Raw genomic sequence first — 24,885 nt, 5'->3', positions numbered from 1 at the left:
AAGGTTTCTGTATTATGGGATACAGCAGCCAATCTTTACTCACTTAACTCTGCACACACCAGGATAAAGTGTATTATTAATTCTGTGTATCGCTTCATAACCAAAGACAAATTTAGTGTCTTTATAGTAGGTTTTATTAAAAACTTTATTAAACATCAATAAATTATGTTAAAAATATCCAGCTTGGATACACATTTTGTAATCAAATTCTGACTATAACTGAACAAACACAGTGCTGTCACAATCATACCAGTTAAAGGTAAATTATGATTTGTAGTCAGGAGACAACATATTCTTTTATTCAGATACTTTTTAAACAAGCCTAAAATTACATATTCTTACAAACAAATGCTAATGATTTTCTTAACATCCAGACATTGTGATTCATAAAAAAACAATTACTGTAAAATGGTTTGTGCAAATTGGACATACAGTACACACAATAAGTGAACACCCTCTTAAGTTAGAACCCGTGATTCAGATGTTCAATTAGATACTGGGCATTCAAGCACACATCAAATAGAATAAATACACGTTTTAGAGCAGATACATTCAAATAAAACACTTCATTATTAAAATATTCCTACCTGAGATCCTGCTGTATGAAAACTTTAAAGCTAGTTTTTTAAAAATTCCTCATTTTGAATCCTAGAACAGAGCTTATTTGATTTGTTAAATCTGATTTCCCTTGTGCAATTCCGCCTCCCCAGTTGGATTACAGTCAAGTCACACTAGCTGCAAGGCAAAATAAGTGCAACAAAATGGTGGAAGACTTTTCCTTGTGACATCAAAATTAAGACATGGCCTGAGGACACCTGCTATGAAGTTTAACCATTAGAAAGTATATTATTTTGTGAAAGGTGAAAGGAGTATTTGATTCATTTGCAAACCCTTGGATGCGCAAAGCGCCTTTTAGTAGTAATCAGATGCTGATTGGTTGTTGAGTTTCACTGGTTACATCGGGTAGTTACTGGTTACAGGTCATCGCTGGTAACGACTAGTCCATTGGAGAACTGGTTCTCCAGAGTAAAACCATCCTCCTCCTCCTCCTCCTAGATTACAGAAAGGCACACACACAGAAAAGGCTCTCAGGAACATGATTTATAACTATATGCAGAAAAACATTTTTTGTTGCAGTCATATTATTTACAACAACCAAAGTATGTGTCATCACAAAAAGTGTTCAGCAATGACGAAGACCCTCAAGACCAAGGCCCTTCACATGCCCTTGGTCAAACGTTCACCTAGTAAAACTGACCACTATAGGAACATACACAGAATAAACTTAACAGTGTCAAAAGTTTACATATCAGCAGCGTTGTTTTCTCCCTGGAGGAGTGATGTGTAGTCACATTACTGCCATTCATGAAATAAAAATTTAACGAAAACCTTTTCTGACTCAACAATTTTATATATGGCATCAATATTCAATACTGCACTGTATGTAGTAAAATTGAAATACAATTGTACATTATATTCTATTTTCTATTTAAATTTATAGAGAATAAAAAACTGTATGGCCATTTATGTTGTTTTTATCTACTTATGTCAGTGTCCTTTTGCTGTGTGATTTGTGGTTATTGTGGCTGCTTAAACAATGCAGTTTCTCATTCAAGTTCATTAACATGTTAGAAATGTTCAGTGAAATTTTCAGTGACATCAACATCTGTGACTGATAATTATACGCTCACTGGCCACTTTTATAGATACACGTGACCAAACTAATTCAATCCAATACAGTACGTGTGCCATGAATTCTATTTTTACAATACTATAACTTCTCATTTATTAGGTTGAAACTGTCAGAAAGGCGATATTTCTACTCCGTTTATTATTGAGGTCAGAGTAGGTGGTGGGCTCCTATGGGCGGCTGTAGCTCGGTTGGTAGGGCAGTCTTCCACGGACCACAGGTTCGATCTCCGGTCCCGGCTATAAGTGTGTCTGGGCAGGACACTGAACCCCTGACAGCCCATTCCCCTCCGCAGCTGTGCAGTGCCGGTCCAACCCCGTCAGAAAGGGCATCCGCCATAAAAACTGTGCCAAATCAACATGCGGACAATGATCCGCTGTGGCGACCCTGAACGCACGGGATAAGCCGAAAGGCCAAAAAAAAAAAAAAAAAAGGAGGCGGTGGACTCCTACTGGAATGCATTATAAGAACAAGTGTTTCTAAAGTTTTGGCCCCTTCATTCATTTTTTATAGGGTGGCCAGAAACATTAGTTCTCTTTATATTATTTTTTAACGTAGAATTCATGGAAGAGCTGCTGTATTAGATTGGAGCCACTGAGTGAATCAATATCTCCCCAGGTGTTCTTCGAGTTAAAAAAAGAAACAGCGCCCCCTGTGTTGGAATGTATTGAAGAAGGCAGTCAGCTTCTCTGGTGAAAGGCGATATTGCAGTGTTAAGTGTTGACCGAACAGACGCAAGAGAAGTTCGCATTCCTTGAATAATAACTAAGAATAACAAAGTCAAGAAGAAAAACCACGGTTTACTCCAATTAAACCTGAAAAAGTTAGACAAGATGGTTAAAAAATTAACTTGGCATTTAGCGCAGTCTGCGAAAATGCCACAGCTTCTGATGTGAGATGAACGTTTGTCAAACTTAGTCAACAGCTAGGGCCAAGCTAATGCTAAAGTTAGCTATTTAAAGCAGAACCCGAAGGCAGGAAGAGCTAACCCGAAGCTGCACCGGCGGCCGGTTAAACCTGGAAAACGAACTGGCAGCAGATGGCAGCAAATACTTTGAAGCTCCAAAAATATTGCAGGCCTAAGAAAAGTCCAGAGAGAAATGACGGGACCTAGTAGCTAGCTGAACACCGCCATCATGGAGGACAGCGGGTAAAGGTGAGTAAGGTCCTCTCCCCTTTGCTGTGGGACCTGATGACAAACTGCTCGCTGTGGTTATTTGTTTAAGCAATTACTCCCCTTAACTCTTAACTTAAATTTTTATTTAGTTCGGAAATCCTGGTTTTAGTTGTTGGTGTGATATAGTCGGGGTTAGTGACCCACACTCTGCACTTTTAGGTGCTAAGGTTGAAATAAAGTACGAACCCTCCACGTGTGTGATTGTTCTTTTAAGTTGTGCTACACAACGAATGATTCAGCTTTAGTAGCTTATCAAAGTAATGCTGTGTGTTAGTGGGGGGCTCCTCTGTGGGGGTCTCCTGCTGCTCATTGAATGTTCTAGGTGTCTGTTTGTGTCCATGAAATCATGTAATAGTCTGAACTGGAGTTTGTTTGCAATCCCACCTATATTTCCTTAAGCTATGATAAGGGATATAAGATGTATCATACGCATACGTTATTTTGCTTCATTCAAACATTATTTGTCGTGATTTGGATAATTTTGGGAAAAGGCTCGAGAATTTAACAGTTCAAATCCAAAATATTAAATATCGTGTGCTTTTTAAAAAAAAAAATGATGGCATTTGACTCTTGGCTTACCGGATTTTTTTTTCTCTCTCACATTAGTTATGTTATTTAAAGACTTTAGCCCAATTGCCTACGTCACACTTAAATTTAAATGCATATTCTTGCGTGATTATACGCCACACAGTGTGTAAATCCCATAGACTGTATAGTATTTGGCTGCTCTCTGTCAGGGTTAAGCTGAAATGGCCTAGTGTCCTAATATCATAAAACCACTGCAGGTCTTGTACTTGGCAAGGGTTCTCGTCGAAAGACAAACTCCCTGCGCGTGTGTGTGTGTGTGTGTGTGTGTGTGTGTGTGTGGGTTATTTACGTCGTCTCGCTCTTTGTAGTCTTTCTCTGTGGTGCGATAGGACACCACATGGATCAGAGTGTAGACTCTGTTGAGAGGCAAAAAAGGGAAACATCAGTGCGAAATATAGGAAAATGGAGAACTAGGTAGGTAGAATGTTCCAATAACAACAGGATATATAAATCTCAATGATTGGGGTAATTTATTCATGAAAAGCTCTCTGCTTTTGGTGAGGGGACTTTGGGAAGTTGAGGAGAATTTTTTGCTTGGCTTAAGGTCCATCTGTAAAATAGCCATGAAGCTGTCAAGTACAATTTTAAATTTAGAGCTTAAAAAATGATGCAATTCATTGTTTCTGTGGCACATACAGTACACAAGTTTGTGTGTGTGTGTGTGTGTGTGTGTGTGTTTTTACCTATGGTATAACATGGCCAGGAACTGGACAATGAGAAGAATAGCAAAAGACAAGAGGAACATCAGACTAAGAGGCTCCACCTGTCCACAAAAAAATGACAATAATGGTTATAACATTGAGCAGGAGTTAAAGCAATACTGACAGACATTGAGAAATATGTCAGGGCCTTCCTGTAACTGTCTCCATCTAGGCATCTACAACTGTCTGTTTGTCTGTCCCAACCTTGAGGTAATCTCCAGATTCAGTTCCATTGGGGTAGTATTTAGGGATCTTGATGCTGATGACATCATTTCCAATAGCTTGCAGAAAGAAGGTAGCCACCACCCACAGCACGTTGACAATGAAATACAGGAACACAGCCTGTGCAGAGAAAGGAGACTTTAATGTTTTTTGTAAGCCTTTAAAAAATATGAATGTGCATATAAAATGGACTGACACGCTAACTGAGATGAAAAGAGCATAACACAGACTGTTTTTGTAATTCTTTAGAAAATAAGCTGACAATTGTCACTATTGTAGTCTCCAAACGTGAGACAGAAACCTTGACACAAACAAAAAAATGTGGACAAAGATTTGCAGAAGTAACGGCAGATATCTGACCTTGTTGCGCAGTGACTTTAGTTCTCTGCTGACCTCCTCCTGATGGGCTTTCTGATCGACGATAGGCCTCAAGTAGCGCTCAATTAACTTGTTCCAGAAGTCATTCTCGTTCTAAACAGTCACAGATTTATCCCAACAAATAAAATGTAGGAATTATCTGAATAAGGTAAAGATAAAGGAACTACAGATGCAAGAGAAAGCATGTAAGGCCTTTGGAACTTTCTTGCCTCGATAAATGCAATGTGATTGAGCTAACACCAGACAAGGCCTTTAAATGGAACCCCTTTTTTACTGAATATGTCCACGCACAGCACAGGTGGAAAAAGTCAGTGAACTGGTCATTCAGTAACTAGTCAAACTAGACTTTTGTTAACATGGATCAGATTTGGGCAACATTTACAAGGAGTATTAGCTCAGCCATATTCTTAGGATGTCTTGAGGAAATACTTGCTGTTGAGGTCATTTCACAACAGCTTTAATGATTTGTCTATTGTACTTGGGCGACTCCCAAAAGCAGATTCTCATTGACTTCACCCTAGTAAGCTTTAGCTGACAGGCACACACCATGGTGTTATGATGTCTGATGCCTTAATAAACATGGGAATGCATTTTTCCCTTGATGGCAAGCTGTCCAAGCCGTGAGCTCTTAGTAAGTCTAACCCAGTGTTATGGTTTAAAAACTTAGATAAAGTTATGTTTTTTAAGACAAATGTATACAGAAACCTGAATACAGAAACACTGTAAATGTTACCATGATACAAATACTGTAGGACAATACAATACCAGGAGGGTCACTTCTTTGTCACTGTTACACCTTAATTAACACAGTCATTGAAAATATAGTTTGTAATACCAAAACATTTACATTTACTTGATATAGGACCGGACTTTCTTACCATACCCTTCCTTTCAGGGAATCAGAATCTTACCTCGTCTAGTTTTTGCACTTGTGGGGCAGTGAGTGTTTTCTCGACGGCTATCTTAACTTTCCTCTCTAATTTCTCCATGCGGCTCGTCTTAAGGATATGCCGAGCCTGGAGGACAGAAAAAGTCACTTAGGCATCATTCTAATCATTCCATCTCTACAGTAAATTGTAAGTTCAGCCTCAGAAACGGAAGCACTCAAAGTACACTTTTTCTGTATTTTATAGAAAGGAAAACTCGCTCCCAAGTTCATTACATGTTGTATCAAGAATACCACATTATTACACATTATTATTGATCACCTGCTCTGTCAGCGCATATTGCAACTCTTCCAACTGACTTTGTGTCAGAACATCTTCAGGCCCTACTCCATTTAGCTCTCGATTAAGAGTATCAGTTAACATTAAGACCAACTCTTCACACACTTCATCATAATCTCTGTTGCGCAGTGTGTATCTAAGGAAAGCAGAAAAGAAAAAGTGACTGTAAACATACAGTTGGAATTGGAACATTTTAGGCATTAAAATGACCTAATTACGAAACAAGTAAGTACACGCATAAGAAATAACACATATGCACATAAAGTTAAATTTGCCATTGTATATGTGCTTGCAAGTAACAAGGTAATAAAAGGCAAACGGAAATAAACTTGGTTATTATTAGTATTATTTTGGGCAGACTTTGCCAAAGGTTTTGCAAATGTTAAAAAATCCTGATGATTTGGAACATACAAACACTTCTTATTTACCGTATTTGTTCCTGTAGATTTCTCTTCATGTTGGCATAAGTCAGTTTTTTCAAAAACTCCTGTTTCACTGGCGTCACCCAGTCTATTTGCACACAAACATACAAGAAACGGCAATGTTATGATGTTACTCTTTGCCTACTGTATTCGGGTATAAAATATGTCCTATTTAGGACAAATTCACAGTAAAGTTATATCTCACCACTAACAACAAGTTCCTCTTGTTCCTCTAGATCATCAGTCATAAAGTTATTCTTGTACAAATCTTTGTGGGACACACTCGAGGATATGCTCCTTGTATCAAGACTGTTATCACTGCACACAGACACATTTTTGTAAATATTGGGTAGTGCGAACTTATACCTATTATTTTACCTAATTTTATGTTTAATGTCAGCACTGTAAAGACATTTTGTCCAAGCAGCAGGTTGACTTACATATTAGAGTGATCAAATAGGTTGATAATGAACAAAATTGAAAAATGACAAATACCTGCTTCTGGAAGCAGTGTCGCTGTCTTCTGGCACCTTCCTCTTTGGTTTGTCATTAGGAGGCTTTTCAACTACTTTTACAGCTGCTTCTTTAGGGGTGTTAAGTTTGGCTTGTGGCTCCAGCACTGAAGCTGGCTCTTGAGGTATTTCTTTGGTTGCATTTTGTGATGGTAGGACTTGCTGTGCAGTATGGGCTGTGATCTGTTGTAGCATCAAATTCTCTGTTTCTTGCGATATCTGTAAAGCAAAACAACATGAATTTCTCCATCCATCCATTAATTCACTGGAAGGCTTTTCAGTAACTGTACCTGTATCTTCATGTCCCAGCAGCAGAGTTTACAGTTTCTGTCACACAGAATACTTTGGTTCTTCTTCGCTTCTCCTGCCCCTCTGACAAACGAATACAGTAGAAAAATGTGCAATCAGAATAAACACTTCTTCTTTTCAGTTCGGCTGTTCCCATTTAGGGGTCGCCACAGCGAATCATCTGCCTCCATCTAACCCTGTCCTCTGCATCCTCTTCTCTCACACCAACTAACTTCATGTCCTCTCTCACTACATCCATAAAGCTCCTCTTTGGTCTTCCTGTAGACCTTCTGCCTGGCGGCTCCAACCTCAGCATCCTTCTACCTATATAATCACAGTCTCTCCTCTAAACATGTCAAAACCACCTCAATCTGGCCTCTCTGACTTTATCTCCAACACATCTAACATGAGCTGTCCCTCTGATGTCCTCATTCCTGATCCTGTCCATCCTCGTCACTCCCAAAAAGAACCTCACCATTTCAAGCTCTGCTACCTTCAGCTCTGCCTCATGTCTATTCTTCAGTGCCACTGTCTCTAAGCCGAACAACATCATCCTGCACCACTCTAACATACTTCTCTGCCGCTCCAGACGTCCTCATACAATACCGCAGCTCCTCTCTCGGCACCCTGTCATACGCTTTCTCTAAATCTACGAAGACACAATGTAACTCCCTCTGACCTTCTCTGTACTTCTCCATCAGCATCCTCAAAGCAAATACTGCATCTATTGTACTCTTTCTAGGCATGAAACCATATTGCTGCTCACAAATGCTCACCTCTGCCCTTAGCCAAGCTTCCACTACTCTTTCCCACAACTTCATTGTTTGGCTCATCAGCTATATACAATCATAATAAACGCAAACATTGAAACAAAGGCAAATATGATTAGTAATGTGTAGGATGCAGATTAGCATAAATAAAAAATAAATTCTCAGTTGCCACCACTTCTCTGTTGGATAACTAATTAATTGAATAACAACACCCATTTCCCACCATGACCCAGATAAACAGCAGCATATGACTGATTAAAGCAATTAAATTTACGTGAAACGTACAGTCCCTTGAAAAGTATACATACCCTTAAAAATGTCCACATTTTGTCACGTTACAACCTCAAATGTGAATGGATTTTATTGGGATTTTATGTAATAGACCAACATAAAGTTGTACATAATTATGAAGTGAAAGCAAAATGATAAATTTGCATTTGTATTTTTATTATATATATTAATATGTATATTTTATTTGCCCACTAACTAAAACCTAGTGGAACAAATTGCCTTTAGAAGTCACCTAATTAGTAAATAGACTCAGCCTGTTTGTAATTTAATCTCAGTATAAATACATTTGTTCTGTGAAGTCCTCAGAGTTTTGTTAAAGAACATTAGTGAACAAACAGCGTTATGAATTGCAGAACACACAACTGGAACACACCAGACAGGTCAGGGATAAAGTTGCAGGGTTAGGTAGTTTTGAACATATCACAGAGCACTGTACAATCTAACATCCAAAAATGGAAAGAGCGTGGCACAACTGCAAACCTACCAAGACATGGCCGTCCACCTAAACTGACAGGCCGACAAGGAGAGCATTAATCAAAGAAGCAGCAAAGAGGCCCATGGTAACTTTAGAGGAGCTGCAGAGATCCACAGCTCAGGTGGGAGAATCTGTCCACAGGACAACTATTAGTCCTGCAATCCACAAATCTGGCCTTTATGGAAGACTAGCATGAACAAAGCCATTGTTGCAAGAAAGCCACAAGAACTCCCCACAAGCAATGTAGGGGACGCAGCAAAGTTAGTGCTCTGGTCAGATGAGACTAAAATTTAACTTTTTAGTCTAAACCTAACACTGCACATCCCCCTGAACACACCATCTCCAATGTGAAACATGGCGGTGGCAGCATTATGTTGTGGGGATGTTTTTCTTCGGCAGGGACAAGGAAGTTGGTCAGAGTTGATGGGAAGATGGATGGAGCCAAATACAGGGCAATTTAAGAAGAAAGCCTGTCAAGAGTCTGCAAAAGACTTAATGCCTTAATACCAGCAGGACAACAACCATAAACATAAAGCCAGAACTACAATGCAGTTTTTTTTTTAGCTCAAAGCACATCCATGTGTTAGAATGACTCAGTCAAAGTCCAGACCTAAATCCAACTGAGAATCTGTGGCAAGACCAGGAAATTGCTGTTCACAGATACACTCCATCCAATCTGACTGAGCATGAGCTATTTTGCACAGAACAATGGGCAAAGGTTTCATTCTCCAGATGTGCAAAGCTGGTAGAGACATAACCTAAATGACTTGCAGCTGTAATTGCAGCAAAAGGTGGTTTTACAAAGTTTTGACTCATGGGGGCTGAATACAAATGCACAAACAATTTGAAATTAATTTATCATTTTCCTTTCACTTCACAATTATGTACTTCTTTGTGTTGGCCTATCACATAAAATACACTTACATTTGTGGGTGTAAAGTGACAAAATGTGGAACATTTCAAGGGGTATGAATACTTTTGCAAGGTGTATCCTAAACTGTAAGTTGGTTAGCATATTTCTTTGGTATTATTGTATTTTTCTGATTCATAGCTTTTTATTTTTCATGCTTACTTTTAGTATATTAGAGTCAAAAAGACAAGTCCAGGTAATAACGATCAAAATCTAGGTGTGAGCCATGATGGTGTGCAGTCATTCCTTCCATCTTTAAAGCACATTAAGTTTCGGTATTTATTAATGTAGCTAATATCTTAACCCCAACTTGAAAGAGAGAAGTAGGGTTAAAAAGTCTGTATATGCCATACAACTTACAGGTTGATTATATATGATTGTTGTTATTTAAAAGTTGATACTTTAATACAAGAATCAGTTTGCTCTATAATATAACAACAATCATGAGTTTACCAGATGAAATGATTGTATATGTTAACAATTCTTAATCAGTTCTTAATTAATAGTAATAGTAACACAATTACCATTATTGCTGCACATATTATTGATTACTGTGGAAATATTACAATGTCCACAGTTTTTACTGGTTTTATTATTAACATTTTAACGTTTTACAGCTGAAATCAGATGTCAGGTAATCAGCTAATGGATTGGCTTACGATTAACTAGTGATTACAGTACTGTTTTAAATAAGAAAATATGAAAAATGAAGGGTACAAAAGTAGCAGAAAGTATCCCTGCTTGTCCTACTAAAGATAAGTGCATTACTTGTTGGATTCCCTTGTGCCCCAGGACACATTGTCCATATTAACCAACGAGTAGATGGTCAGTAGGAGGTATCCACTGGGGATACAGATGAAATACATAAGACCATAGATAATCATTCCTGCAGAAGAAAATAACATAAAACTGGTAAAAGTAACATAAGATAAACATAAAATATCATAACTACTATAAACACATAAACTAATGTAAAAATATGGCATAAATAATGCTTATCTAATTATGAGTGGTGTAACGGATCACGCCTTCACCCCATAGTTCAGCACACATGATGATATGATAAATTTAGCAGCTGAACATTTTCCCTTTCAATTTAAGATTTACATTTTAACATTTTATTCAAATCTTGGATATCTTCAATGCTGTATCCATGTAATAATATATGCAGAACTTCCTGGATTTTTTTAAATTTTTAAAAGTGTTATTTAAAATTGGGATTCATAAGAGGGGAAATTAGGTTATAAATCTTTGCCCCGTAACTTTTGCGATCCGTTGCACCTCTTGCAAATAGTGTAACAACATTATGTAGACATACCAAACTCCTCTGGGTGTAATAGCGCTGTCACAAAATACATGATTGCCATAGAAACCAAAAACAAGCCAGTGGGAGTCAGGAAGGTGCCCTGAACCACCATGTCACCTAAAAGAGGAAGGTGTTATGTTAATTACGTTTGGCAAAAAAAAAAACAAGTTAAACAAGAAAGATAAGAGTTTTTACGTACCAATGATGGAAAAGAAGGATGCAGTCATGAGGAATGCATACAGAACGCTCATAATACCAGCAATGGTTATTTGTGTATTAGCTTTGGCTACAAAACAGAGGATGATGTAGAAGACGGGAGGAATGCTTGCGATGACGATGGAAATTGTTCCTGAGAGTCTGAAGACAAATTGGAAGGCACCTGTCAGGAATAACAACAGCAAATTTAAGTAAAGAATGAATCCCCATGCTCAATATCACAGTGTTTTATGTTATGGTTTTTCAACCACTCGCCTTTTGAGCAAGTAGTTGAGATATTTTAAGTTGCCCAGAAAATGTAGATTCATTAAAAAAATAAGTCAAATGAATATGTTCCCCCTCTGTAGTCATTAGATGACCACTGATAGGGAAAATTGAACTGAACCTACCTGCTATCATGAGAGTCACAGAGGCCGGTCCCAAAATAGAGGAACCAACTGTGAACATCTGGTATAAAATGTAAAGCCTGGAGATGGATGAGTTTCTCTTCACTGTCTCTGCACCACTGCAAATTAGGTCACAAATGTCACTGTACAACCACAAATGTAAATGTATTTTATGTGATAGGCCAACACAAACCGAGTAATCATGTGGCTATGGTGGTGTAGCTTGCAGATATGAAACTGCCAATTTATATCCCAAAAAATAACAACAACAACTTACTGTTGTCAAAATTAGATGTCATGTTTTTTACTCACTGTTATGTTTAACACTATTTATTTATTTATTTTTGTCCTTTCGGCTTATCCCGTGAGTTCAGGGTCGCCACAGCGGATCATTGTCCGCATGTTGAATTGGCAGAGTTTTTACACCGGATGCCCTTCCTGATGCAACCCTCCCCAATTTCTACCGGGCTTGGACCGGCACTGCAAAGCTGGGGAGGGGAATGGGCTTATGTATACCACTATAAATAGCACTAACCTATGCAGAAGGTCCAGTGTGTTGGCTAGTGTTGAAGGTCCCCATCGTCTCCTCTGGTTGTAAAACTCTTTGAACTCCTGTGGTGAGTTGGTGTATGCGTCTGATGCAGCATTGTATTCAACACGCCATCCTTGCTGCAGTAACAAGGTACACAGCCAACGATCCTCCCCTAAGACAAAATGCACATGTACAGTACAGGGACAACTAGGACCAGATGTAAAAATGGTTAGGACACTTGGTTTGTACCAACCTTGGTCATACTGCACATATTCCGCAGCTCTTGATGCAGTTGTTGTGTATCTCTTTAAAACATTGTCATCCATTAAAGCAGATCCCCTAAACAGACTGAAACATCCTGGGCTACACAGTACAGAGCCAAATACATGCTCTGCTGTCTTCTGTAGCCAGTGACCTACTGCATACTCGAACTTCTGGTACCACACCATGGGACCTGAAATGGCATGAGCAGAGCCATGTATTCAAAATAAGGAGAAAATGGGGGCTGAAGATGATTCAAATGAAAGACAATCGTCAACTGGAAAATGCACAATATATAAAAGTGCCAGCTGCAGAGAACAAGCACCTTAAAGTAACTTAATAGTCATATTCTAATATTTCTTTTGACCAAACTAGTAGATGTGTTGTTATAGAGGCTGAAACTGTTCACAATGAGCACAAATGCAAAATGGAGAATAGTTTCACATAGGCCTGATTTAAAAACTAGTTTTACAGTTAATCACGATCTTGCATAATTCTCTTGCATATGCAAACGTCCACAAGTCAGCAAAGATGCGTTAAGAATCAATCTCTCTAGTTTATTGTGAAATTTATGGGACGTTATATTTAGTGAAACAACAATGTTGTTGTTTAAAGAAAAGTTTCCAGGACTGTGAGAATCATTCATCACCAATCATCACATTGGTATTTGCCTGATATAAATCATTCATAATAATTTCAAATTGAACTGAATTGTTTAGTCAATTCTTGACTGCATGACTCAGAAAATCAGTGCTGATATCCAACCCTAGTTTACCATTTTAAATCTTTCTACTTACCCATACCAGTAGGATGGATTCTACCACATGCTGCACCTACATTTTCATACATCCTCAACCTGCCAAACAACACAATTATTAATTGTAATAATTAAAAGTCTTACAAAACACTTTCTGTCCATCAGAAGTTGTTGGCGATTTTTGTGTTGCAAAATCATTTGATTTGTCGCTGACCTGTCTACAAGCAGAATCACAGCTTTAGGCTGGAAGTCAGTGTCTCCGTCCAGTGCCAGGATATATGTGTTTTCGTCTGAGATGAATTTCCTCTTATTGTCATTGTCATACTGAGGCAGCAAGTAACTCTCACCATCCATGGAAACCAAACTGGCTCTGCAAGGGTTATTTTGGCGCTGGATGCAAGAGGATAGAAATTTTACTTAGTATTTTGAACATACTGTCCAATACTAATTTATACAAATTTTTCATAAAGGCAGAAAAGTCTTACTTTAATCTTCTGAGGGTTCTTGACAATGTAGCCCTTCCAGCCGAGTAGATAATACATGTACATGACCTGAAAGTCATTTACAATAATGTTAAGAGTAAAAAGACCAGTTACAGACATAGGTACAGTTTTAGTAATGTATTTGTCCCATTTAGAAACAGTTTTGATTGCAAGGGAGGGAGCAAGTCTTTTACCACCAGCCACCTTCAGGGTTTACACATGCGTGAACTAGAATATATGGACACACAAGATGCCACTACAGATCCATACCTGTGACCATCTTTTCTTGTTCCTGATAAGTTCCTTGTCTTTTAGGTGAACGTAAAGCATGTTGCCTTCTGGCATAACAAACATCAACCTGCCACCGTAGGGGGCTTCAATGATGGACACATCATCTGGTTCTTTGTTGGTGAACACCCTGATCAGATGGAAGGAAAGATGGTTGGTTAGACGGATCATTTACAGGCTAGTTATATAATGAATGTAAGTTTGCAAAGATAAGTAGTAGATAAGTGATCTCACCTGTAAACCTCTGTGACAACATGGATCAAGTCGTTAACATAAGAATTTACCAGCCTCTTCCCAGTGTCCTTTTCAGTCATGAATGCATCGTCTACATAAATGTGACACTCAAAGTCAAAAGAGCTTTTATGTTCCTCTTTTGGATCTCCTCGATAGCGGTCCATCCTGAAAAGCAAACAACAAAGCTCTGTAACAGTACTGAAAAGGCTGCACTTTTAAAAAACTGTCTATAAGCAAAAGAAAGAAGTTAGGAGCACACAGTTTTAAAAGCCAAACGCAAATGAAGTAAAGACTTCAGATTCATGATTGATTTTAAAGAGTAACATAGCAGCTGTTTCACTGCGACTCCCGTTCTGTATTCTGTATTCACACCCAACAATGATGCTGTGTTGTACAGACACACCATGGAATACACGTCTGCATCACCAGTAAGGCCAGCAAAAATATTTCATGTTGCTGTTAGGGTTCACTTAAAAGTCTGTTATCAGTTCTGATTAGTGCGGATTTATGGGTCAGTAGGTGATCCTTTACCTCACAGCCAGTTCAGAATTATGGTATCGTGCCTGGTCATTGTTGTCATGCACACAGAAACACAGAGCTACAATATTCTTAGGTTTAGGCACAAGGTAAGGACTTTTGCCCCTAGGTTAGGTTTAGGCAAAAAGATATTATTGTTAGGTTTAGAGAAGGATCCCGATTTGGGTTAAAATACTTACTAAATACTGTTACAGTTTGAAGTGGGAACTGGAATACTGTCTCCGATTCCATCGAACTATGTCACAAACGTCTCTTCAGCTAGAGGTCTCCTCTTTATCAGACTTGGGGAAGATAATGAACTAACTGGGAGGTATGTTGCCTACTTAACCATAATTTTGTGCGGATAGCAATAATAACAACTGATAACAACCCATTAAATGGTGTGATAACAGTCAGATCAGTGCAAAAAAAGGGATTTAAAGTCATATTTGATGCTGTAACAACAATGTATTTAACCTGAACATGGAGGTGAGAATCTTCAGCATTTCATCATAGGTCTCGTGCCACATGGTGGCACAAAGATAGATCACACAATTTTGTATGTCGTCATGGCTGTAGAGAAGAGGAGAGTATTTAGTTGACAGTAAATCATCTGCGATTTCTAAATAAGACTAACACAAAAATATGTGCACGCTCTTCTCAGACACCTCTCACCTGTCTTGGTTTCGAGCTCGTGGCACCTTCATCTTGGTGTTGAGTAGCAGAGACAGGTCAATGAAGGCAGACTCATAAAGTCGACGAACAAAGAGCTGAGAGGTTCTTTCTATACGCTGGACCTAATACGTGGTGAAAAATAAAGGCATTTACATGTTGGTGTTGGTGTCTGATTTTAGATGAGAGGCCCCTGAGGAGTAGTAGAACTAAATTATTATCCTGTGTAATGTTGTGATTTAAGTTTCAATCTGGCACGCTGGAGCTTTTGATTAAACAATCTGAACATATCTGCTTTGTGATTCGTCACTATTAACTGGGTGAAATGACTTTATGAAGCTTATTGTAAATAAAGGGCAGGTGTGTGCCCGTGCGTGCGTAATGATACCTTAATCTTCCATACGTAGTAGGTGCATGTGATGAAGCCTGACCACATACACACTCCTTCCACTGCCAGCATTGAAAAGGGCCATTGTAAGTAGTAGCTGCCAAGCAAATGTTTCATAAATATACATTGAATTAATGTGTACAGTATATATATGCTTTTGTATAGATTACTCAATATATTGATATAGATTATTTCGCAATGCATATTTTTGAAACAGTATAATTATATCAGCCCCTGTCATAGACCATCAAGATTGCTTGTTATGTAAGAAACACTTCTGCTCACATACATAAAAACACAGTTGAAACCTCACTCAAACACACATCATTTAACAAACATACCTGTTAAGTGAAGTGCGACAGATGCTCCGTGTAAGTTCGAGTAAAAGCACAGGGGTTGTATTTTTATGGCTCAGGGAGGCCAGGCTTTCACAAAACGCTGCAACGTTTGAACATTTTAGGAAGTTGGCAGTTAGTGCAATTATGTTAATCAGTTGGCACAGTGCTTCTCTATATTACAGTATACAAAACAAAATGTTTGTTTATTTTTCTCATTGGAAATTCATTAAATAAATAAAGGTACATTTAAAAGGCAAAAACATTTCTTAGTATAACCTTACCTGTCATGCTCTCAGTCTGTGCTCCATCCAGTTTCTGTGCTTGTGTTAGGAAAAGTATCAGCCCCAAGAATAGCACTGTAGGTCCAGTGCAACACAATGGCAGCGCAAAACTCATCCTGACTGAATGAATCTTGCAGGCCACCACCCCAAACCAGTGGCAGGCAGCTGAGCAAAAGGCCTGAAATAGGAGACAATGACATTTTTTTCTTCTGAGTCACAATACATCAAATTCTTAGGTTAGTGTAGCATTTACTAAGGCTACATATGTACATTAGCCACAGTTCATTAAATTTCCATAATTAGGATGCGATACTGGCCTGTTTGAGACATGTTTTATGCATCTTTAGAAATGTGTTAATGTGTTTGATGCTGCTTGAATAATATTGATAAAGGAGAAGAAACAGAACTATGACGTAATAATGGGTTAAGAGTGTGACGTTTTAAGAAATAAGGTGTGGAATTTGGGGACAATCTCAAATGTTTAAACTCCTTTGACTAAGTTAGGACAATTAAAAACACTAATCTGTGTAGTTTTAGTATTTGATTTAGTTTCTTAACCTGCCGTGATCTATGAAAAAACTGTAAAGGGAAAACAGGTGTTTTCCTGTTCTGTTTTCCCCTCCTACCTGTAAAAAAAACAGCACAAGTCCTGTTTGCAGTAATTCCCATTCATCATTATTCAGGTTAAAGTCCGACCAGATGATGGACTTCTGAATTAGGACGTGGTACAACAAGTATACAGCACCTAAAGCAGAATTAAACGTGTTACTGATGTAAAACAGTAACATTTTATAATATAATTAACATGAAATATAAAACTATACAAAAAAAGATACAATAAATTCAAAACTTGAAGAAAGTATGATGCGTTAGGATGGGGTAATGTTAAATAGAGAAGTCATTTGACTTAGAAAGTAACTGGATTTTGTATATAAAACCAATTGGGCTCTTTTTAGAGTAGAATGAATTGATATGTTTGTGCAGGGAACGGATCTTCACAAAACTGAGAACAGCAATGTAACAATGTACTATCAAAGTCGGAAAACCTTCTCCACAATCCATTTGAACCCATGATTTCACCTAAATTGTAAAACTTTGGAAAACTTTATCTTAAATGTAGGCAATTATTGTACAGCGCTGTTCAAGGGCATATGCAATTTTGTAACCATGGCATGTTGAATATTGCATGTTGAGATAAACATTGATAGATAATTACCTATCACGATTATTCTCAGAATACTGCTGATGACAAACACAAAGTCCCGGAAACCATCCAGTTCTAACCGTGTCTCCTGCAGGACACGCAAACAGAAAGAGATGGATACAAAGTCACTGCTGGCATCACATCATTATAGGTGCAAAGATAAACACTCAACTGAAGCTACAGTGGTTATTCAAAGCATTCACACCCTTGTGCAATCGCATACTTTCAGTTATCAAATTTTAAATTTGTACACTTTGTTTTCACTTTGACATGAAATATTTTTTGTGTTTTTTGTCAAATTAAATCAACAAATTTAATTGAATCAGGGCTGTAATATAAAAGGTGATAACTTATTCTTTTTTTTTAATAGCTACTGTATATCAGAAGGCAGTGAATGCTGGCTATGTGAGAGGGCCAATTACAACAACTGACATTTGTGTTTCATTTTAGCTTTTTATATTTTAAGGCTTTAGTTTCTTAGTATAGACGGTACATTAGAAACATTATGGAAAAACTTTGTACCTGCAGTCTGTTAGTAGCTTGCAGTGGATTTTCCCACCAGCAGATGGAAACAAGTAGTGAAGAGACAATTCCAATTGCAATGTAGATGTAGCAGTCTGAGCTCTGCCTGTCCACGAGCGTTGAAACACGGACGTAGTAGTCAAGTCCAAGTAGGCAGTAACCTGTTAGTCATTTAGTTAGTTAGTCAAGCAGGTAGTTATTATCTCTGTTTTTTGTCTGTCATGTCAGTGAGTTTGCATGCAAGATTATTAGTTAAGCAATGCAGTAATGAGTGAACTATCATTTGATAAAAAAAACAAAACTGATCAATCCTGTTTCCTAGAAAAGACTTTTAATAAAAATTATTTCACAACAACAGAAGGAAGGAAACATAATGTGGAATATATTGACTATTAAATTGGGCAAGTTGCAAAAGATATTGATATATCAAGTACCATGGAAATGTTCTAGGATTTTTTGTTTTCTGCCAAAATATTTGATACTGATTAGAACCTGACAAAATATAAGGGAAAGGCTGTGGTTTGAAGGTGTGTTAACATTTATCCAATACCACAGTCTTTCTCCAACTTTAACCAGTTTGTATTTGCTGCATAAATCTAACCAAAGGACCAGGGTGAACCTTGGTCACGTAAAGTAGCCAAACATGGGGTTTTATTTACTGTTTGAACGTAATGCAAACACTGATTACATTTGCATAATTGGGAAAACAATGTAAATGTGTATATGTGTAATTTCTAGGAGACAGGATTGAAGTCATGAACCCTAAATGAATGACAGTTTTCTCCCACTAGGCTTCATTCAGGTTGCAGCTAAAACTTACTTACTGTAAATAACAGTGAAAGCTGCTGAGGTTTTTCCTACACCATGGAACATGAGCTTTCCAACCTACTTGCAATTTGTGCTTGAATGCTTAAAATTAGAAGACAACAAGTGTTGCTGTGCTGTGTAAATCTTACATCATTCATCTGACACAGTTACAGTTAATGTTGGCAGGTTTACTGAACCAGACAGTGAATGGAAAGACACAACTCAAAAAGTGACAAAGGGGAAATAGACACAAGTGTCAGCTTGACATCCAGAATTGCATACAGTCTGCTCTCTAGAAGGGAGGGGTTGAAATATCGCTGCTTTACCCCAAAGTCCCAATTTTAGATGCAGTATGTAAAGATGTGTCAGTGTGGCTATTAAATATGACATATGGCCTAATAGAAAATGTTCTTATCTTGGGTCAGGGAAGATAGAATTTATCATATAAATTTGTCTTGTGACTGTCATCAATTTCATGTTGAAATTAAGCCAGGCAGTCAGATGAAGACTGTTTTACAGGTTGTCAGTAAATTAACGACAGTTACCAGCAACTGTGAGGATGAGGGAGCAGACTGGGAATAAGATTTTCCACTTTTCTGTCTGTAGTCTGAAGATAATCTGCAGAATTGCTGACATAATACAGACTCCTCCGCTGATAAAGAGATTGGTCAACACGTCAAACTGAGGCATGACAACTAGCACCAGGACCGAAGTACCAAGAGACACCAGACACTCCACGCTACAAATCTGGAATGAAACAAGATCATTATGTTCACATAGAGTATTTTTACGGGCTACAGGTTTGTTCTTGTCATTACATTGCAATCTAAACAATCAAAATAACAGAGTTGTTGCTAAATTGACACCATGTATTGATGCCCTTCTCTTTAGGGTTGGCTTAGTAATCAGGAAATGTTCTGGGGATGTGCTCCATATACAAATGCGTGGTGGTATGGGTGTGCAGTAAAAAAACAAACAAAATAAATTAAAAAATTAGCTTGAAATGCTTGAAAATATGTCAATAAGATACAGTAGTACCACAGTTGTGATCTGCACAATATTTGTACAGTACATGCATTTACAACATAAAGATTGTGCTATTGTGAGAATGGCTTCTAAATTAACCAACTGACACATTGGTGACACAATAGATTAGTGTGCTTTAGAAAAACGTACAAATCCCATGGTCTTCATGTTGGGTCGTACAAAGCTCTTGAAGGCACATCTCCACAGTGACTTTAAAAACACCAGGAAGTTGGGGCAGACCAGGCAGAAAACCAACATCAGCATGTAGAACTGTTTTTCCTTTGGGCTGCGCATGGAGGTGTTACTGGATAAAGTTGACAACACTAAGAGCGAGCCCTGATCGGACAGAAAATTCAAGTATTTTAAAGGAAACCAGATTGTACAGATGATACAGAACATCAAAAGCAAACTGGCAGTTTGCTTTTATACTGGTCATATACTTGTTATACAGTTACTACAATTACTACATTTCTTTCTTTGGATTGATATTTTACAGGCTTTATTATACTTATTTACACTAAAGTCTATCAAACATTTTTCTTTCATTACTTCAAAAAAAAAAAAAGGCTGGTTTTAAAAAACATTATATGATCTACTATAGCCCTGTAATTCATTCTCATGAAGTACAGAGAAAGACAACCCCCCCCCCCCAAAAAAAAAAAAACTTAAACATTGACATGAAATAAAGGCAAGAGCTGGTCAATGCAAACACATGTACAGTTCATTTTCCATAGAGAAAAACATGAAAATATGATATCAGTGAAAAGGGAGCGATACAAAGCAACAGAGCTGGAGAGAGATTGACATCAAAAATACTAAATTGGGTGCAAAGGCCTCAACTCTGAAAACTTCTACCCCTACCATAAATAGCAGAGGTGTTGCTCATTGTACTGCATAGATAAGGCCTTTTTTTAATATGTAAACTCTTGGAAAAATCTGGAAAGAAATGCTTGAATTATAGTCCCTTTTTAAAAATGCTAATGTTTACTAAATACTGATCTAAAACAAATGTAGCTTTGCTTTTTATAATAGACAGTTTAACATGATGTCTGTATTTATGTACATTCACAGCAGGTGCATGTAGATTTCTTCTACAAATCTGAGATTGAGATTTTGCAAACTGATGATAGTTAAGGAACTACATAACTTCAGATGAACTGTTTTTTCCTTATAAACATTAAAAGTTATTTATTGTACAGTAGAGCACGAACAGAAGGAGAACTAGGAATTCTGCATAATCAGTAGAAAATTAAGGACATGTCACAGTACTGTTAATGAGCAAAATCCAATTAAAATAGCTGAGGCAGTGTCATGCAATGCTGCAATACCTCCAACATTCATTACATTGAATACATCACATGACAGACATGCAAAATCAGAATCAAAAGTGACCACAAGAACTTGAGCTTGAGGCCTCACATTCAGACAAACCTACCTTGGCAACCACAGCACTGGCCAGGACTGCTACCCCTACAATGACCGCGACCAGGTACTGGGCTAGTTGAAAACATACTCTCTTTTGTTCCTTCTCAGCTCCCACTGGGTTCAGCTGAAATGGATCCCATGTATCCCTGAGACACACACACACATGCAATATATATTGTACCGCATATATTCATAATAATATAGCATAAGAATAATGTATTATTTACCAGTGCTGGACCTTTTTAAGTGTGGGATTTGCCTGTTATGTGTGTTAAAAACAAACTAACAATCTGCTGTGTGGTTCACTGAACGTGCCAGTTTATTGCCCTACAACTGGATGTCAGAATGTCTTGGGTGTGTTATTTCAGCTTTATCAAATTACAGGGTGCAAAGTGACTGTAGAGATGTGACAGTGAAGAGAGGGATGATACGGGAAAAGCCATAAACCAGAGGGTGGATTAGCCTCCTACAAGGAAACCAGTGAGACCAAATAAAGGTGTTTATTATGGCATAATAATGATCATTAACGCGATTGGCTGAGGCCACTATGCTTACTCAATGGGGTGGACGCTCTTTATCCAGGAAGTAGGAAAATATTAATTAGTCAGTCCTTTCAGGAATTTGTAATGTTGCATAATTTATCTAATTCCCTGTGAATTCTGCACTTCCTATGAATTGTGTTCTAAAAACATCACAAGAAATGCTCTTGTATAATCAGGCATTTTTGGGCCGCATCACATAAAAGTCTACGAAATCCTGTAGGGACTGAATAGTTTATCAAAAAAACTAACTCTAAACTATATAATGCACTTTCTCAAAGGGTCAAGATACAACGATATGGGCGCAGTTCATCTTATTCTATTGACATTTTATTATGTGTTTAATACTTTTTGCCTGTCTACTCTGTTAGCCATCACTTTGCAGTTTGCATTGCTGTGAGATGATTAAATGTTATAAGGGTACCAAACTGGATTCTGATTCAAGAAACTGCAGGTACACAGTGGCCATCATAGCTGATTGAAACCCCAGAATACCTTTGATTATACCTGTGTTTTTGGCACTGTAAACCAAACTAATGACATTTAAGTGTCTGTCAGCCTCTCTGCCAGCCCCCACTGCAGGCTGATTAATGTCAAGCACAGAATAATTATCAGCCTGTGGGATGCCTCTCTCGAATTGGTAACACTGTGATCTTTGACTCTTGTCATAGCAACTATAAAATATTATCAAATGTATCCAGTACTGCTGTTAAGTACGGCCAGAGCCACGTTGGCAGAAGCCGCTCATGTAAGATGAGTGCATGCGTCTGACCAGTGATACTTTTATATTAGCTGAGACTCTTTGTGGAATATCTTTGCTAAGTGTACAGATTACAAGATCTGTAAAACATATAACATGCTGTAAGAAGAGTCCTTCGTTTTAATAATAGATGCCAATTTTAGGACACGGTTGTACAATAAAGTACAATTCAACCTTGTTAAGAGACCTGCAGACAGCAGGACATAAAATTAGATTTTCCTCAAGTTCCGACTTTTTAAAGCCCTACTTGTGGAAAATTTAAGTTGTTTTCTTGCAAACCGTCTTCTATTCAGAATTGACCACTTTTTTGACCTCGTTGATAATTTAGTAGAAAGTAATTAAAACCGTAGTACGTATTTAACATTATAAATGGAGCAGTATTCCCATAAAAGCAGTCAGTATCTGCAAGGATGGCATCAGCCACAGTAATAAAAAGAGTCACCACAGTGCATAGGGGAAATTACCTGTGAATAATATTACGTGTTAATACTGCATAATATGTCACTGCATAAACAGTTTAGTGATAATACCTATGCTGCTAATAGTTAACCTTCTAACAATGAGGTTTATGTTTCCTTTTTAAACCTGTCTCTCTGTCATAGCCACTCAGATACAGCTTTATATCCTAATGAACAAACTTTGGCCTCCCTTAAATAAGGAAACACATTCGGTGTTTACTTCTAGTAAATACTAGTTTAACACAAAATAAAAAGTTGTCAATTGCAACCTTTACTTCTTTGCTGCTATATAAAAGTGACAAAAATATGTGTATATCATCATTATCAGTTTTCTTGGGCAGTGTATGTTAAGGCTTGACCGAGGTTATGTGTTTTCCTTTTGACATAATCTAACATCGAAGCATGTTAAAAAGATTGACAGAGTGAAACTGAGTAACTACATGTAAGGAATACTATGTATGCAAAATTGTCTAAGATGTTCTTAGATTTTAATTTTCTTTTAAACATTATTAAATACGCCACCTCTAGAATATAAAGTGTGAGCAGCTTTTACTTTTACTTTAGTTTTTAATCTTTAATATTAATTTCCCCTTGTTTGAACAATGGGGTTCACACATCAAGCATGTTTTGTTATTTGTGTTCTTATTTTTATCATGTGATTAATTTATCAAAAACCTTTCCTTATGTAATTTCTTCCACAAAACATAAAAATCAAATTATTTAAGTCAACTATCGCATAAAATCACAGGTGGCATAAGTCCCAAACAATAAACAAAGCCCCAGAAAGATAGAAAGTTCAGAAAGTACCTGTAAGTAAATGGATAAAATAGCCATCTATTTTTTACTAATCTACAATCAATAACCCTTAAAAACAAAGTCTCTAAAAAATAAATGATGAACTGTTTGTGTAACAAGAAGTCCAGAGAACCCTGTTGATTGCTGTGATAAAATTGTATCAAGTCGTAGATCAGGGCAAGGTCATATAACCATTTCTAAAGCTTGAGAATGTTCCCGTGAGCAGAGTGACCACAATAATTGTGAAACGTAAGAAGTGGGAAAGGGTTTCCAAGAGTTGTCTGAAAAGACACACAGCATAACCAGGAACAAAAAAGGACCTGGACAGAAGCCACTTTGTGTTTAAAGCATTAAACGGCATAGTGTGACTTTTAATAATTCTAAAACCTGTTTTCATGGGTTGGAGAGTGTATATAGATCATAAATCGGCTGTTTTATCCATTTGAAAGATGTCGTCCATTTAAATTTAACCGTAATGACCTTTTTAATCAGTAACATCAGTCACCACTTTGAAGAAATCAATAATCAGAAAGATTTTTACCCATGTCGTCCTTCTCTTTTCTTTCCTCTGTATTTCAGTTCCTCCATTATCCTCCTTGTCTGTTTCTCGGCTTCCTCCTCACGGTGGCTGTGTGTCAAGACGAAAAATATTTTAAACAGGGACCTGACAGTCTCTATGATAATATTAACACAGAGTATTGTCAGTTATGTTCAATCTAAGAAACAGAAAGTGTACCTTGATGTCTTTAGTTCACCTCCACCTTAGAAGAATGTCCAAACTCGGGGAACCTTTATCTCCAGCAAAGATCTTTCAGTCTGCCAAATTAGAGTGAAGTGGTTCAATATCCCAAATATGCAAATATGTCGATTTTAAATTAGTTTCATTTTGAGTTTTGGACTGGAACCAAACTGTGCCACTGTCTTCGTCAGTCTGTTCTTTGTTCGTCACTTTGTCTGAGTTATCACCAGTTATCACCGTGAGCGAAACACCCATAAACACAGTCAGGTTCAGCCCCCTCAGGTGTGTGTGTGTGTGTGTGTG

At 37.6% G+C, this 24,885-nt stretch overlaps 1 protein-coding gene across 1 annotated transcript; it reads right to left on the bottom strand.

Moving 5' to 3' along the window:
• Positions 1–277: 277 nt before the first annotated feature.
• Positions 278–24,804, bottom strand: chs1 (chitin synthase 1). Its single transcript, XM_067487760.1, has 35 exons — positions 24,580–24,804; positions 24,385–24,471; positions 21,302–21,437; positions 20,017–20,202; positions 19,386–19,587; positions 18,034–18,194; positions 17,524–17,599; positions 16,934–17,052; positions 16,308–16,485; positions 16,030–16,126; positions 15,689–15,785; positions 15,304–15,425; positions 15,106–15,201; positions 14,113–14,277; positions 13,861–14,008; positions 13,594–13,659; positions 13,323–13,498; positions 13,149–13,207; positions 12,344–12,544; positions 12,094–12,262; positions 11,562–11,677; positions 11,156–11,335; positions 10,969–11,073; positions 10,419–10,536; positions 7,207–7,288; positions 6,900–7,135; positions 6,610–6,722; positions 6,411–6,492; positions 5,965–6,118; positions 5,668–5,772; positions 4,739–4,849; positions 4,361–4,498; positions 4,139–4,218; positions 3,745–3,811; positions 278–1,052 (listed from the first exon to the last, which is right to left on the bottom strand). Exons 2-35 carry the CDS (start codon positions 24,429–24,431, stop codon positions 975–977), a joined length of 4,266 nt encoding a protein of 1,421 aa, XP_067343861.1. The 5' UTR covers positions 24,432–24,471; positions 24,580–24,804; the 3' UTR covers positions 278–974.
• Between the last annotated feature and the right edge of the window lie 81 nt (positions 24,805–24,885).

This window comes from Channa argus, chromosome 2 (genome assembly GCF_033026475.1).
Source record: "Channa argus isolate prfri chromosome 2, Channa argus male v1.0, whole genome shotgun sequence".
In the NCBI taxonomy this organism is placed as follows: domain Eukaryota; kingdom Metazoa; phylum Chordata; class Actinopteri; order Anabantiformes; family Channidae; genus Channa; species Channa argus.
The sequence above is the reverse complement of the archived record's forward strand: the minus strand, read 5'-3'. Positions and strand labels throughout refer to the sequence as shown.